Source organism: Myxocyprinus asiaticus, chromosome 19, assembly GCF_019703515.2.
Source record: "Myxocyprinus asiaticus isolate MX2 ecotype Aquarium Trade chromosome 19, UBuf_Myxa_2, whole genome shotgun sequence".
In the NCBI taxonomy this organism is placed as follows: Eukaryota; Metazoa; Chordata; class Actinopteri; order Cypriniformes; family Catostomidae; genus Myxocyprinus; species Myxocyprinus asiaticus.
In genome coordinates, this window is record NC_059362.1 from 41,264,980 (window position 1) to 41,280,696 (window position 15,717).

At 38.3% G+C, this 15,717-nt stretch overlaps 1 protein-coding gene across 11 annotated transcripts in view; it reads right to left on the reverse strand.

Moving 5' to 3' along the window:
- Nucleotides 1-13,050, reverse strand: part of LOC127409939 (MAP/microtubule affinity-regulating kinase 3) — an 87,255-nt gene extending 74,205 nt beyond the window's left edge. For 3 of the 11 annotated variants that reach the window (XR_007892065.1, XR_007892066.1, XM_051644933.1), the window contains exons 1-2: nt 12,349-13,050; nt 904-1,095 (exon numbers count right to left, since the gene is read on the reverse strand). Coding sequence is in view for 9 of the 11 variants with exons in the window: in XM_051644933.1 (XP_051500893.1) it covers nt 904-1,095; nt 12,349-12,399 (243 nt within the window). In the remaining 2 variants the exon portion in view is untranslated. Of the gene's footprint in view, nt 1-903; nt 1,096-7,784; nt 7,920-12,348 lie in introns of those variants that run through there. The other 8 variants (XM_051644928.1, XM_051644932.1, XM_051644931.1 and 5 more) reach the window with 4 other exon arrangements.
- Between the last annotated feature and the right edge of the window lie 2,667 nt (nt 13,051-15,717).

Consider the following 15,717-nt stretch of genomic DNA (forward strand, 5'->3'; position numbering starts at 1 on the left):
ATGCTACTCTTCTCACCACAATTTTACAGAGCGGTTATCTGAGTTACCGTAGACTTTGTCAGTTTGAACCAGTCTGGCCATTCTCTGTTGACCTCTCTCATCAACAAGGCATTTCCATCAACAGAACTGATGCTCACTGGATATTTTTTGTTTTTGGCACCATTCAAAATAAATTCTAGAGACTGTTATGTGTGAAAATCCCAGGAGATCAGCAGTTACAAAAATACTCAAACCAGCCCATCTGGCACCAACAATCATCCATGCAATTATCTAATCAGCCAATGATGTGGCAGCAATGCAGCGCATAAAATCATTCAGATACGGATCAGGAGCTTCAGTTAATGTTCACATCAACCATCAGAATGGGGAAAAAATTTGATGAAGCGTGGCATGATTGTTAGTGCCAGATGGGCTGGTTTGAGTATTTCTGTAACTGCTGGTCTTTCTGAGAATGCTATTCTGAGATGCGGGTTGGTGCTGTTTTGGCGGCATGAGGGGGACCTACACAATATTAGGCAGGTGGTTTTAATGTTGTGGCTGATCGGTGTATTTGTTGTACTGGATTTAATCTATGCATTTACTCCTTGTGTCAGGACAGGATGATTTTCATTACTGTATTTCAGTAATGAGAATGAGATGCTTTAACAATTCAAGTATGCTTAATTGTCATCAAAATAATTTCACGATGCAAACAATCTTAATGGTCCAAAAATAGGCTTCATTTTCAAAAGTTTTTTTTTTTTTTTTTTTTTTTTAAATATGACCCGGGTATTTCTTTGCGAGATTCACCCAAAGAACAATAAACTCTACGTAAGGCTGCATGTGCACTTTGACACTGAAAAACCTTTATTCTTCAACTTCTCTGAACCAAAAGTTTACCACTGAGATCTTTATAAAACCCACCTCTCGTCCTGTGAGAATGTGTCTTCCCAATTTGACCTTGGCAAAGTTGCCCTTGCCGATGGTTTTGAGCAGCCGGTAGTTGCCAATATGTGGCTGCTCATCGGCACAGGAGGCGATGGAGTTCCGGCAGCGGGCCCCTGATCGTCCGGGACGGGACGACACTTCATTCCGCCCGTCTGTGTTTGATGTGTGCTGGAGAGAAAAGAACACAGGACATTTTTTGCTTTTTTTAAAGTTGCCACTGAATTTCTAAAACATACATAAAAATTGGTGTAAATGGGGCAACCTTAAATTGGTTACATTTGTATGAATATGCCAATGTTTTTGATTGAAATTCTGATCATTTCAGAGACTTCAGAGTAGATCTTGTGGTAATGTCACAGCCATTAAATGCCAGGCATTTGAAAATATAGAAAACATCAAATGCCGTTTGAATGAATCATGATTTTTGAACCCAACAACCTCAAAGACTAGCTTCACAGGGGAAATATCTCCATTTCCTTACTACAAGGCTATATCTCTATGAACTGTGCCACTCAATGCGTTTCAGTGTACATCTGTTTGTGCTACGGTGCCTCTACGGTTTCCCCTCATAGGAAGAGAGACAAGTAAATAATGTAATCTGGACAAAATGTCAGACGATTTCCTGGTTTGACTTCCACTTTCACTGAAAAATACTGGAGCTGCATCCTTTCTGGCTTGGAAAGAACTGCTTTACAAAATGCATGTTAATGTTAAAAGGTAAAGTAATCTTCCTGTCAGTCACTGATACTTGGTCCTTGGTAAAAGGACATCAGTTTTTTAAAGATTTTCTTACTTTCTTTTATGTGCTACCTCATAATTTATAAGAATGCTAGTGAATGTAAAGTTTTAAGATTGAAAGTGACAGTAAATATCAGAGAATGCCAGTGAATGTAAAGTTTTAGGCATGTTTATGAATGTAAAATTATAGGGTCATTCCATGTTAATTTGACCAGAAAAAGAAAATCAGAACTCATACAGAAGGGTTTTGGCATCTTTGGTGTTTGTACTTCTAATTATGCATATGTACATTTCTGAAATCCAAAAATTGGATATAGGTATTTCACTAACTAAAGAGCCTCGTGTGTCATTTATTTGACATTTTTGACAGTTTTGTTGTAACTCTTACAAATCGAGATTTGTTTATGATGATGTGTTTATTATTTTTCATGTAAATAAATAGGCACATTTGTTGGACAAGAAAACTAGCTTCATACCATGTGACCCACATTTGGTTTTCGACCACTGCAAATCTGTAAAATTTAGCAATTTATGGAAAGAGACACACTGAGAGTCCCTTATCTATGGGATATATATATATATATATAGGAAAGTTTGTTCTGAACCTGAATCTAAAAGGATATTAAGATATCTTTTTTGTTTTTTTTGGATTTTCTCCCCTTTTCTCCCCAATCTGGCATGCCCAATTCCCAATGCACTCTAGGTCCTCATGGTGGTGTAGTGACTCGCCTCAATCCGGGTGGCGAAGGACAAATCTCAGTTGACTCCGCGTCTGAGACCATCAATCCGTGCATCTTATCACGTGGCTTGAGTGCGTTACCGCAGAGACCTAGCGCATGTGGAGGTCCACACTGTTCTCCACGGCATCCACGCACAACTCACCACGCACCACACCGAGAGCAAGAACCACACTATAGCGACCACGAGGAGGTTAGCCCAACGTGACTCTACCCACCCTAGCAACTGGGCCAACTGGTTGCTTAGGAAGCCTGACTGGAATCACTCAGCACGCCCTGGATTCGAACTTGCAATTCCAGGTGTAGTACTCAGCATCTTTACTTGCTGAGCTCCCCTGGCTCCCCTATATTAAGATATCTTTAATACTTTTGGATTTATATGCGCTTCAACTTTGAACAAACAACAGAAAAAGTGTTTTTCCTAATTTTTTGGACTCACACCATTGGCATATAATGCAACAAGGGTGCTGAGTCAACTGATTTTAGTAATAGACCTACTTATCTTTGTGTAAAAATAAAATAATGATGATGCCACCTTTCTAAGATTATTTTTTTGACCTGTAGTTTTGTTCCAAACGAACATTTTGACCCCCCTCTACAAAATAATGGATTCCCCAGTACATATTAATCCATGGCATTTAATATTTTGGCTTTTATCCTCATTTATGTTTATCTTTTGTCACAGAACGTATTAATAAAATATTTAAGCCGGGGAAGTTTCTGAAATTTGGTTGATTTGACTATAAGCAGGCCCAGATTAAGGCCACATCCACATTATACATTTTCAATGAAAAACCCATTTATATTGCTATGTTTATGTCTCTCTTCCACAATGGAATGGGCGTTTTCCTCCAATGAAACTGGAGACTTTCCATTGAAAATGCTCTCAGTATTGCATACACATTAGTATGGACGTGGACAGAGTCTACAAGCTTTTCCTAAATTTTCTGCGCTGATTTTGGAAAAATCTGCAGAATTTTGCAGAATGAACTTAAAGATGGTCAAATGTTTTAAATGGAGCAGAGTGTGTTAAACAGTGAAAAGTCATAAGAATGTACAGTGATTGCAAAAATAATTGTATTATAAAAAAGTATGGTAAAAAGCTCCACTGATCAAGATGCTTATGTCCAAGAAGTCCCGAATGGCATTGCTCAAGAGACAAATCACCCAGCTACCTCACTAAATCAATAACTGTAATGGATGAGCCATGATAATTAGGGCCCATGGTTGTATAAATCTATTAAACAACATGTCAGCATCACTGAGAAAACAAAAGGCAGAGATGACACCACTAGCCCGCACACTGAGGGCTCATCTATGATACGCTTTCAAACAGCATGCCAGTCCATCTGGAACAGAGTGACTTAAATTAGCACACGAAAGAGCTCAGAGCTCAAACAGACACCTTAATAATAACAACCAATGTAGACACCACAGACTGTTGGGGGAAAAGAAAAATGAACAAGATCTCTCCGTAAAGGCTACAGGAAATTAGGCACGATGTGGCAGGAGATTTCAACAATACCTGAGAGAAGACTGATCAACAACATGTTGCCTGGATCACTGTGACTCATGCTGTTCATGTCAGGAGGAGGAAACTCAACAGGTTACAAGTATTACCAAATTGGGTAACACTGTGTATATACAGTGGAGCTTAAAAGTCTGACTCCACATTGAACATCTGGAAGACAAAATCTACATTGAACCCGGAAATATATATATATATATATATATATATATATATATATATATATATATATATATATATTTAGGATTATGCAAAATGTAACACTTTTGAAACCCAAATTTAGGCCAAGCTTTGCCAATTTTGACTCCATGGGTTTCAGTATAATTATTAATTTGATTAGTCAAGTCCGCCAAGAACTAGACTACCACAAGTACATTACTTTATCTGTTTTACGCTATAATTGCTAGGCTTACTCTACAGAATCAGGTTTAGAACCCAAACAAGACACATTAAACTCATAAAATCCTTTAAAGTTCTGAAGTAGCAATAATGCTATATGGTCTCTAAGGATCAAAGTCGTAAGGAATTTAAGGACTCTGGTTCCAATTCTGATTTATTTTAAAGGATTCCAGTTCTTTAACAGTTCCATTAATGATTCTTTTAATACTTTTGAGGAAGAAATATTCTGGAAATAAGAAATGAAATTCTTATTGGATTTACTGCCCTCAGCAACCAGTTACCAAATGATGAGATCATTTAATATTGTAACAGAACAGATTCTTGCAAATGTGTGTTTACACAGACCTTGGAATTAAAGCTCAATGTAACTTTTTCGGGTGTTTAAATACTTTCTTATATCTCAGCTTAATATGCAGAGACAACTATAAGTAAGCCATTTATAGGATAATTTTATCGAAAACTGTTTCTGTGTGGCGCTATAAAACTTCCTGTGTTTGTTTTGGGAGACCGGCTTAGACCCACCCCAACAATGTTACTCAACCAATAGCGCGAGTTGGAGGTGAAACTATCTGACTGTTTAAACAACTGCAGATGAGGGGTGCATTCGGAAAGTTGTTTAGAAAACTAAATTTTTGAAATTCTGTTCGATGGCGCCAGTGTAGATTCAAAAGAACGGACTCATAAGAGTAATTTGCTCAGGAATCGGGGTACAATGGTCACGGTCTATGTTTCATGCTATAAATCAGGGGTGTCCAAACTACGGCCTGCGGGCCATCTGCGACCTGCCGACTGCTCTGATGTGGCCTGCGAGAGATTTTGGAAATAAAACATAATTTGGCCCGCTATTGAGAAATTATATGAAATTCGTACTCTGAACACTGGGTGTCAGTATCACGTACAGCCACATTTCATAGTGTATTTGTCTCCATTAGTGCGTTCTCTTTAGTTGCCACCAGCTTCATCCATTGGAAGAGTTCAGGAGTTTGAAGTTCAGGAGTTTTGGGCATTTCACCCTCTACAGTGCACAATATAGTTAAAAAATTCAAGGAATCTGGTCAAATCTCGGTGCGTAAAGGGCAAGACGAAAACCACTTCTGAATGCTCATGATCTCTGATCCCTCAGACAACACCGTCTTAAAAAACATCATTCATCTGTAATGATATCATGAACATGGGCTTGGGATTACTTTAGTAAACCTCTGTTAGTCAACACCATTCACCACTGCATCCACAGATGCAAGTTAAGACTTTACTATGCAAAGCAGAAGCCCTACATCAACACTGTCCAGAAGCGCTGCCGACTTCTTTGGGCTCGGTCTCAGAAAGTAGAACAGTGGAACTGTGTTTCTTCGTCCGATGAGTCCACCTTTCAAATAGTTTTTGAAAAACGCAGCCGCTGTGTTCTCTTTGCCAGAGGAAAAGGACCATCCAAGCTGTTATCAGCATCAGGTCCAAAAGCCAGTGTCTGTATGGGCCAGGGATGTGTCAGTGCCCATGGCATGGGTAACTCGCACATCTGTGTGAACACCATGAATGCAGACAGTTATGTACAAATTTTGGAGCAGCATATACTGCCATCCAACACCATCTTTTCCAGAGATGTCCTGGCATTTTCAGCAGGACAACTTTAAACCATATACTGGCCAAATTGACTTCGATTTGATTCAATATCGATTCATATGGGTTTATTTCAGTTATAATGTCCCTTTTGCTTACATATAAAAGAAATTCTCTCCCAGCTAATGTTGTTAATTATAAAGGGGACCTTTTAACTAGGTACATTAGGAAAATATTAATTTGATTATTTATATTTTATTACTTTTTCATAATGTCACATTTTGGATTTTTAAAAATGAACAAATAAATGTATTCAATCAATAAATAAGATATTATATTTCAAATATTATTTATGTTACATTGCATAATTTGTACTATTTACAAGTATTTACATTGATTTGTTGAACACGTGCAAAACCAGTACTGTCTCTTTAACAAAAAACAGCATTTCTGTAAACAGCGCCTTTAAATGAGCGCATGTTAACTAGACAGGACTCGAATGGCTTTGCCTCATCTGTGCGATGCATAATTAGAATTATATATATATATATATATATATATATATATATATATATATATTTTTTTTTTTTTTAAGTTGGTTTTGATCAACAACTGACTGTAAAGAACAGAAATGGTATTAAAAGTGACCGTATTCAATGACAAATGGGTTGCATGGATCTCGTCTTGGACACACATTACACGGAACAATTTTTACTCTCAACACGCTATGAAAGGATCTCCCCACTGAACACTTCAGAAAAACTATATTTTTACACACCCCTAACAGGAACTGATCGCAACTTTGTGCAATATCCTGGGAATACAATACCGGTTCCAAATACTGATTAACAGGCCACCACAATTAACTAACAACTTATAATTAAAAGACACAAACATTAAAAGGATAAGGACAACATCAGTGCTGTGAGATAAGTCTGGATTTCAAATCTCATCATGCATGGATATTTTACATCAACCAAATGGAAACATGCAAGGAAGCTATACAAAGCCAGATTTGAACTAGTATTGTGAGAACATTTTTCCACCCTGTAATTTAAGTGATTCAGCTGAGCTTTGTTCCCAGCCATATTAAACACTAACACAAGTAATACGGCAGATATTCTTTGCAACTACAAACAGCAGAGCAATTTGATGAATAACATCAAAATAAATTGGAAATGGTTAACTTATAACAATGATATAACAATAAAGATATATCTGACATCTAAACAGGAGATTAAAAAAGTTGATACGCAGGTGTTGCATCAACACTGACTACCTTCATAAAAACCAGACAGATTTATCTGGTCATCGTTTTTCTTTTGAATTGTAAGACTTTAAACACTTATATGCATGAAAGCCTCTATTAGAAACATAAAAGTCTCTAATACTCCAAAACTGATGCAAACAATCATACAGGACCAAGAGAAATCTTTAAAAAGACTGTGTCCTCAATTTTCTCTCAAGGACAAGCGCTCTCATCTAGGACATTCTAGAGCACAGAGTAATATTTCTTTATCATAACAAGCAAGCTGCCTATAAAAAGCATTATTGTTGCTGATAAGATCTAGACATAGTTTCACTTCAAATATCACATTACAGCTTTACTCAAAGCAACATTCAGTCAAAATGTCATGTTGCTTTTTGTGTTCAAATACAATCAATAGGTTTTACAACTTTTAAGGGGCTAATCACAATACTCACTGTAGTTTTGATTAACGATTTTACAAATATGCTCTAAAACCTCACAACCTGGATCAGTTTCAAGTGTATTATGCATTAAAGCCTTCCCCAGTCAACAAAGCTGCTTGGAATCGAGTGGCTTTGCACATTACAAAAGAATCTATCCTCTATCCTAAATTTAATCGGCCTAATTAGAATGGATATTTTGTACTTACTGTAGTTATGCGGTGCCTCTTGACAGAGTGGGAGCCCTTCATTCTAGCATTGGCGATCTGAATAGCATCCAAATTAACAATCGAGTCTGATTTTGTGATGCTCACAGCTCATTGATTGGCTGGCACAAGCCGATGCCCAGAGGAGCGTGAAAAGATCTCAGACACCTGTCGTTAGATGGGAGTCCGAGGGGTGGAGATGGAAGCTTTCTCTCCCTCTCTCTCTCTCCCTCTTTCTCTCTCTCTCTCTGGATACCACAGAAGGGAATAGTCATCACTCAAGGACCAACCAGAGGTGAGACTGCATATTCAGCAGGTAAGATCTGCTCACTTATCCGTCAGCCTGTTTTCTACCCATATAACAGAGCTGACAAACAGGAGGCTAAACAGCACTCTATTTCTAACTTTAATAATGCTAAACCCTATTTACTAAGCACATTTCATATAAGATTGTCGCTCAAAGTGCTTTGAGAATACAATAAGAATACAATATTCCACTTTAGATATACAACTATGCAATTTCAGTTGTGAACAGGATTCAAAACATTGCATACCACTGTCAAATGTTACTGGCAGTTGACATGTCAATCAGTGACAGTCAGCAAGCTGACATGCTGTTCTATATCAAACTATTTTAAACAGCATTTTTTCTAATTCTTGTATAACTCTTATGCATGCAGTTGACCTACTATTAATTGAAAGACTACATAGAACATTTGTACTTTTAAAAAAATTATTTGTCACACTGCAGGACTATGTACAGGTAAGTGAACTGCACAAAAGCTAAAAATGGTTGTAGCCAAATAAATGTTACAATGTATCACTGCAGCAGAAATACAGTTACACTGCATTTTATCAGCTGAAATATTGTTACACTGTATCACATAGCCAAATATAGCTGTAATGATGTTAGTGCTGTATCAGTGTGATATTCTATCACTGTAGCAGATATACGGATACACTGTTACACTGTATCGTGTAGCACAAATATAATTATAATATTGTTAGTGCTGTATCAGTGTACTAGAGGAATACTTGTTACAATGTATCACTGTAGCAGAAATATGGTTACACTGTATCTTTACAACTAAAATACTGTTACACTACATCATTGTAGTGGAAATATTGTTACACTGTATCACTGTAGCGGAAATATGGTTACACTGTATCATTGCGGCTTAAATATTGTCACACTGTTTTATATAGAACAAATATAATTGTAATATATTATTGTTAAAGCTGTATCAGTCTTGCAGAAAATTTGTTACATTCTATTACTGCAGTGGAAATTAAGTTACGCTGTATTTTTGCAGCTGAAATATTACTACACTATATCCCAAAGCCGAAAGTAGCTGTAATATTGTGAGCGCTGTATCAGTGTAGCAGACATTGTCTCGAAATAACTGTTATATTGCATCACTGCAGCAGAAATATGGTTCCACTGTATCTTTGCAGCTGAAATGTTGTTACACTGTATCATGTAGTGCAAATATAACTGTAATATAGTTAGCGCTGTATCAGTGTAATGTAAATTGTAGCAGATTAATAGTTACAATGTATCACTATAGCGGACATTTACACTGTATCTTTGCAACTGATATACTGTTCCACTGCATCACTGTAGTGGAAATATGGTTACACTCTATCTTTGCAGCTGAAATATTGTTATGCTGTAACATGTAGCGCCAATATAACTGCAATATTGTTAGCGCTGTATCGGTGTAGCTGAATAATTGTTAGCGCTGTATCGGTGTAGCTGAATAACTGTTAGCGCTGTATCGGTGTAGCTGAATAACTGTTAGCGCTGTATCGGTGTAGCTGAATAACTGTTAGCGCTGTATCGGTGTAGCTGAATAACTGTTAGCGCTGTATCGGTGTAGCTGAATAACTGTTGGCGCTGTATCGGTGTAGCTGAATAACTGTTAGCGCTGTATCGGTGTAGCTGAATAACTGTTAGCGCTGTATCGGTGTAGCTGAATAACTGTTAGCGCTGTATCGGTGTAGCTGAATAATTGTTAGCGCTGTATCGGTGTAGCTGAATAATTGTTAGCACTGTATCAGTGTAGCTGAATAACTGTTAGCACTGTATCGGTGTAGCTAAATAACTGTTAGCGCTGTATCAGTGTAGCTGAATAATTGTTAACGCTGTATCGGTGTAGCTGAATAATTGTTAACGCTGTATCAGTGTAGCTGAATAATTGTTAGCGATGTATCAGTGTAGCTGAATAATTGTTACATTCGATCACTGTAGTAGAAACACTGTTACACTGTATCTTTGTAGCTGAACTACTATAACACCGCTTCATATGCAAATATAATTGTACAACCCCAATTCCAAAAAAGTTTGGACAGTAGAAAAAATGCTAATAAAAGCAAAGAGTGATTTGTAAATTATATTCACCCTTTGCTATATTGAAAGCACCACAACTACACATAATATGATGTTTTACCTTGTGAATTTTATAGTTTTTTAGAAAATGTACAATAATTTCAAATCAGATGATTGCAACATGCTCCAAAAAAAGTTGAAACAGGGGCAATTTAAGACTAATAACAATTTGACAAGTTGAAATAACAAGGCGATGTGAAAGGGAGATGTTAAACAGGTGATTGTGAGGTAATTGTGTCATAATACTGTATTCTGTACAAGGAGCCTCCAAAAACAGCCTAGTCCTTCAAGAGCAAGGATTGTTCAAGACTTGTCAATTTGCCAACAGATGCTTCAGCAAATAATCCAGCACTTTGAGAACAATGTTCCCCAAATACAAACTGGAAGGATTTTGGGCATTTCACCCTCTACAGTGCACAATATAGTTAAAATATTCAAGGAATCTGGTCAAATCTCGGTAAGTAAAGGGCAAGATGAAAACCACTTCTGAATGCGCGTGATCTCTGATCCCTCAGACGTCACGGTCTTAAAAAAAGTCATTTATCTGTAATGGATATCATGAAGTTGGGCTTGCGATTACTTTAGTACACCTTTATTAGTCAACAAATTCACCACTGCATCCACAGATGCAAGTTAAGACTTTACTATGCAAAGCAGAAGCCCTACATCAACACTGTCCAGAAGCGCTGCCGACTTCTCTGGTTTTGGTCTCATCTTAGATGGAAAGTAGAACAGTGGAATTGTGTTTTTTGGTCCGAAGAGTCCACATTTCAAAAAAGCTTTTGAAAAACACAGCCGTCATGTTATCCGGGCTAAAGAGGAAAAGGGTCATCCAAGCTGTTATTAGCATCAGGTCCCAAACCTACTGTCTGTATGGGCCAGGGGTGTGTCAGTGCCCATGGCATGGGTAAATCGCACATCTGTGAGAATACCATGAATGTAGACAGATATGTAACATTTTTGGAGCAACATATACTGCCATCCAGCACCGTCTTTTCCAGGGACATCTCTGCATTTTCCAGCAGGACAACTTCATACCACATACTGCCCGGATTTCAAGTGCATGGCTGTGTAAGCAGAGAGTGTGGGTACTAGACTGGCCTTCCTGCAGTCCTGACCTGTCTCCAGTTGAGAATGTGTAGTGCATTATTAAGCACACAATACGGCAACGAAGACCCCGTACAATTGTGCAGTTAAAGACCTACATAATGGATGAATGGGGCAAATTCCACTTTCTAAACTTAACAAACTTGTGTCTTCAGTGCACAAATGCTTAAATGTTATTAGAAGAAATGGTGATGTTTCACAGTGGGAAACAGTTGACTGTCCCAACTTTTTTGGAGCATGTTGCAATCATCTGATTTAAAATGATTGCACATTTTCAAAAAACAGGTAAAACATCATATAATGTGTAATTGTAGTGCTTTCAATATAGCAAAGGGTGAATATAATTTACAAATCACTCCTTTTTGTATTTATTAGCATTTGTTATGCTGTCCCAACTTTTCAGAATTGGGGTCGTAATATTATTAGCACTGTATCATTGTAGCATAATAATTGTTACATTGCATCACTGCAGTGGAAATATGGTTGCACTGTATTTTTGCAGATGATATATTGTTACACTGTATTATTGCGCAAATACAGTTGTAATATTGTTAGTTCTGTATCAGTGTAGCGTAAACACTTTTTCAGTGTATTATGGTACAAGAAATACTTTCACACTTTTTTTTTTATTTTGTAGCGGAAACATTGTTATAATGCATCATTCTAACAGGAAGTCGAGTGAGGGTGACTTAACAGTTATTTTGCGGAGTGAAGCTGCGCGTGAAAGTCATCCCGTCACGCGCCCCTTTGTTTATTCTTAAAAAAACAAACACTTTATGACTTCGAGCTGGGTGAGCCCGACAGATCAGGTACTATGCCTGTGCAGCAGTATAAAACAGAGGCTTCACAACTTAGGAGGACGTCACATTTGTGGGAATCACACATCTATAACCCTGTTGATGTTTTGCAAAGTGCTGTCGATCTGTCTGTACAATATTCATGATCTAAAGTTTGAAAGTGCATTTACAGTAATTAAATGCATTCCTTTGAAATACAATAAAGTTCCGGCGCTGTCACCAGTGACGCGCGTTATCAAGCCCCTTATGAAAGAAAAGGATTCCATATACTTACGTTTTCTGTATCTCTTTCATTGACAGTAGGTAGTGGTGTTCTAGTTGACATTTTAATGTCTTTATCTCCAAAGTGGATCTTGCAGTCCAAGTCTGTCTGATTGCAAGTCTTTATTTCGCAGCTGCCGTGCTCGAGCTGATGAAGATCATGGATTCGATCAACATCAACTGCGACCCGATACCAAATTCCAGCAGAAATGTAGACACCTCGAATCCAGATTAATGTAAAAATTCATCCAGACCCATAACACAACGGGTAATCTGTGACACAAAAAAGCAACTTTCCAAAAAGATCTGGCAACCAACAAGACATAACCAATGCACTGAAACGGACCACTTTAAAAACTTTAAAAAGTGCCTACTGTAAAACAACAGAAACTCAAGCAGAAACGGTTCCCAGGCCCCTCAGAAACTGCACACAGCGTTCAGACTAGGAAAAGGGGAGGGGGAGTCCGCTTAAAACCGGTTTTGGGTCTTGGTGCGGCTTTTTTTTTTTTTTTTTTTCTTTTTTTTTTTATATATATATATATATATATATATATATATATATGTTCAATGTTCAAAGTCACACATGTGAAGCGTCCCTGGGCTCCAGACAATCTGCACTCAACCACTCCAGGTTGATTAAATTCCTCCCATCCCGAACGTGTTGGATTTGCCAGCCCAGATATAGCCAAGTCCAAGATGGCTGCGTGCTGGCTGATAGTGCTAAGCCAAACCCAGCTCAGCCGGAGGAAGTGAGGACAGAGGCGGCTGCACAAGCTCATTGGCCGGCGCGGCGCTGTTTGTTTGTTGCTGGGGTGATTACTTAGGAGAAAAATGTACCTGTCCCACAAAACCCGGCAAAATAACTCAATTCAATTGGTACCTGAATGGTTCATGTTCGGATAGCCCACCCTAATGACGTCTATTACCATGGGCATGTGGAAAAAATATTTTTTTAATTATTTTTTGTAAATGTGGAGACTGTATTTTCTAGCGTATTTTTTAAATACAATATTCATAATAAAGGTGCACTCAGTAATTCTTTCCTCTTTAAAAAAGTTTAAATCCTAAATGTGGGAAATCATGAGCACTCACATTAAAATGAAGACTCCAGTCATATCAGTAACCTTATAAAAGTTGTTTTATTCTACATGGAGAGGGTCCGCACATGGGGGCTGCCATGTTAGAATCACGTGACCAGCCAAATACTACTTGCTTAATCTCAGTAACTGTCCTGTTATTTGACACTTTTACTCACTGATTAAAGTAATCATGGCTGACTGTGAATACTTAATTTCAACAATGGCATCTGAAACTGAAAACTATTGATTTAAAATGATGCTGCATCCAAGCCCCTAGGTGTCAGTGTAAGTCTAAGATGATAAAAAGACAAAAGTTAAATTAAGGCAAATTTGATTTTTTGTGCTTTTTTGGTCACAAAGTGTATCAGGATTGAAAAAACTATATTTATTTTTATTGAATATTGATGGAGCAATAATTGCTCCATCACTTGTGGTAAAAGTCCCCTAGGAGGATTATAGTGATATTGTGTAAATATAGGGGCAATAGCTTGATGTAATCGCAGAAAATATAGATTACCCTTGATAGTGTCACACCCCCTTCGATTAAAGAAAATTAAAGAGAAAAGCCCCGCACCATGGTACAATGATCACATTTATGTTCTCAAGAGAAAAATGGAGCGCAAGTGGAAGAGTACAGAATTAGAGGTCTTTCGTGGTGCATGGAACGATAGTGTCTGTAGCTACAGAAAGGCTCTAAAAGCTGCCAGGTCTGCATATTGTAGAAAACGCATAGAAAATAACCACAATAATCCTAGGTGTTTAGTTAGTACTGTGGATAAATTAGTAAGGAATAAATCTTCAACTGAACCGGATATTCCATCACAGCACGGTGAATTGAAATCATCAGAAACAAAATTTGAATTATGCAACCATGTGCAATAGCACCTCTGAAGACAGTGTCTCATATTATTCCCCAAGAGCAACTTCAATCCTTTGCTGTCATAGGACAGGACGAGCTAAACAAACTTATCAAAACATCAAAATCAGCAACATGCATGTTAGATTCAATACCGACCAAGCTATTAAAAGAAGCGTTTCCTGTAACCTCAGAACCTCTTCTCAATATTATTAACTCCTCATTATCCTTAGGGCATGTCCCAAGAAAATGTAAGATAGCAGTTATTAAACCGCTTATCAAGAAACCACAGCTTGATCCTGGAGAGTTGGCTAATTATAGACCGATCTCAAATCTCCCATTTATGTCGAAAATACTAGAAAAGGTAGTGTCCTCCCAACTATGTTCATTTAAAAAAAAAAAAAAAAAGGTATATATGAAGAATTTCAGTCAGGATTTAAACACCATCATAGCACAGAGACTGCACTTATCAGAGTTACAAATGACTTGCTCTTATCATCTGATCGCGGCTGCATTTCTCTTCTAGTGCTTTTAGGGTGCTTTAACACTTGGTTCGATTGCTTGGACCGAACTCGAGTTTGTTTCCTCCCCCCTCCCCCTGTCCCTGCTGGTCTCTGTTCACATCATATCTTTTGGGTCTGAACCACGGTCCGATTACGTCATCAACGTGAGTACAAGCGGCAGCTGTTTACCACTGTATCTAGGTAACAACTCGAGAAGACGTCACTGTGTTAAGTATTAAAGTTTGTCTCTTTGGATTTACCACGGAAACCTGCCATGCATGGAGCGACACTTGTGTTTGTCTCCCGCAGATGCATTGAATGTGCAATGATGTGATGAATGTTAGCGTTTGTCTGCTGCAAGGATGCATTGCAAGAGATGTGGACACAAGCAGGTAGGAGAAATGCATTATACCATAATAATTGCGATCGGGAGACTGCAAAGATGCAAATTAACGTCATCACAAGTGGTTCACTTCTGCAATTTGGTACAATTGTGTTCATATCAGCAGCGAACCGTACTGGAGTTCACATGAACCATACCCCAGACCACCTTTTCGAGTGGACCCGGGTGCGGTTCGCGGGTGCCCACCCGAGTTCGGAAAACAGCATTCACATTATTCAAATGAACCGGCCTTTGACGTTATTTGACCCCAGGTGCGCACCAAAAGTGCTAGTGTGAAAGCACCCTTAGATCTTAGTGCTGCTTTCGACACCATAGATCAGGGGTGTCAAACTCAGTTCCTGGAGGGCCGCATCCCTGCAGAGTTTAGTTCCAGCCCTGCTCCAAAATGCCTCCTTGTAATCTTCAAGCACTCCTGAAGACCTTGATTAGCTGCTTCAGATGTGTTTAATTAGGGTTGGAGCTAAACTCTGCTGGACTGTGGCCCTCCAGGAACCGAGTTTGACACCCCTGCCATAGATCACGAAATTCTCTTGTATAGGCT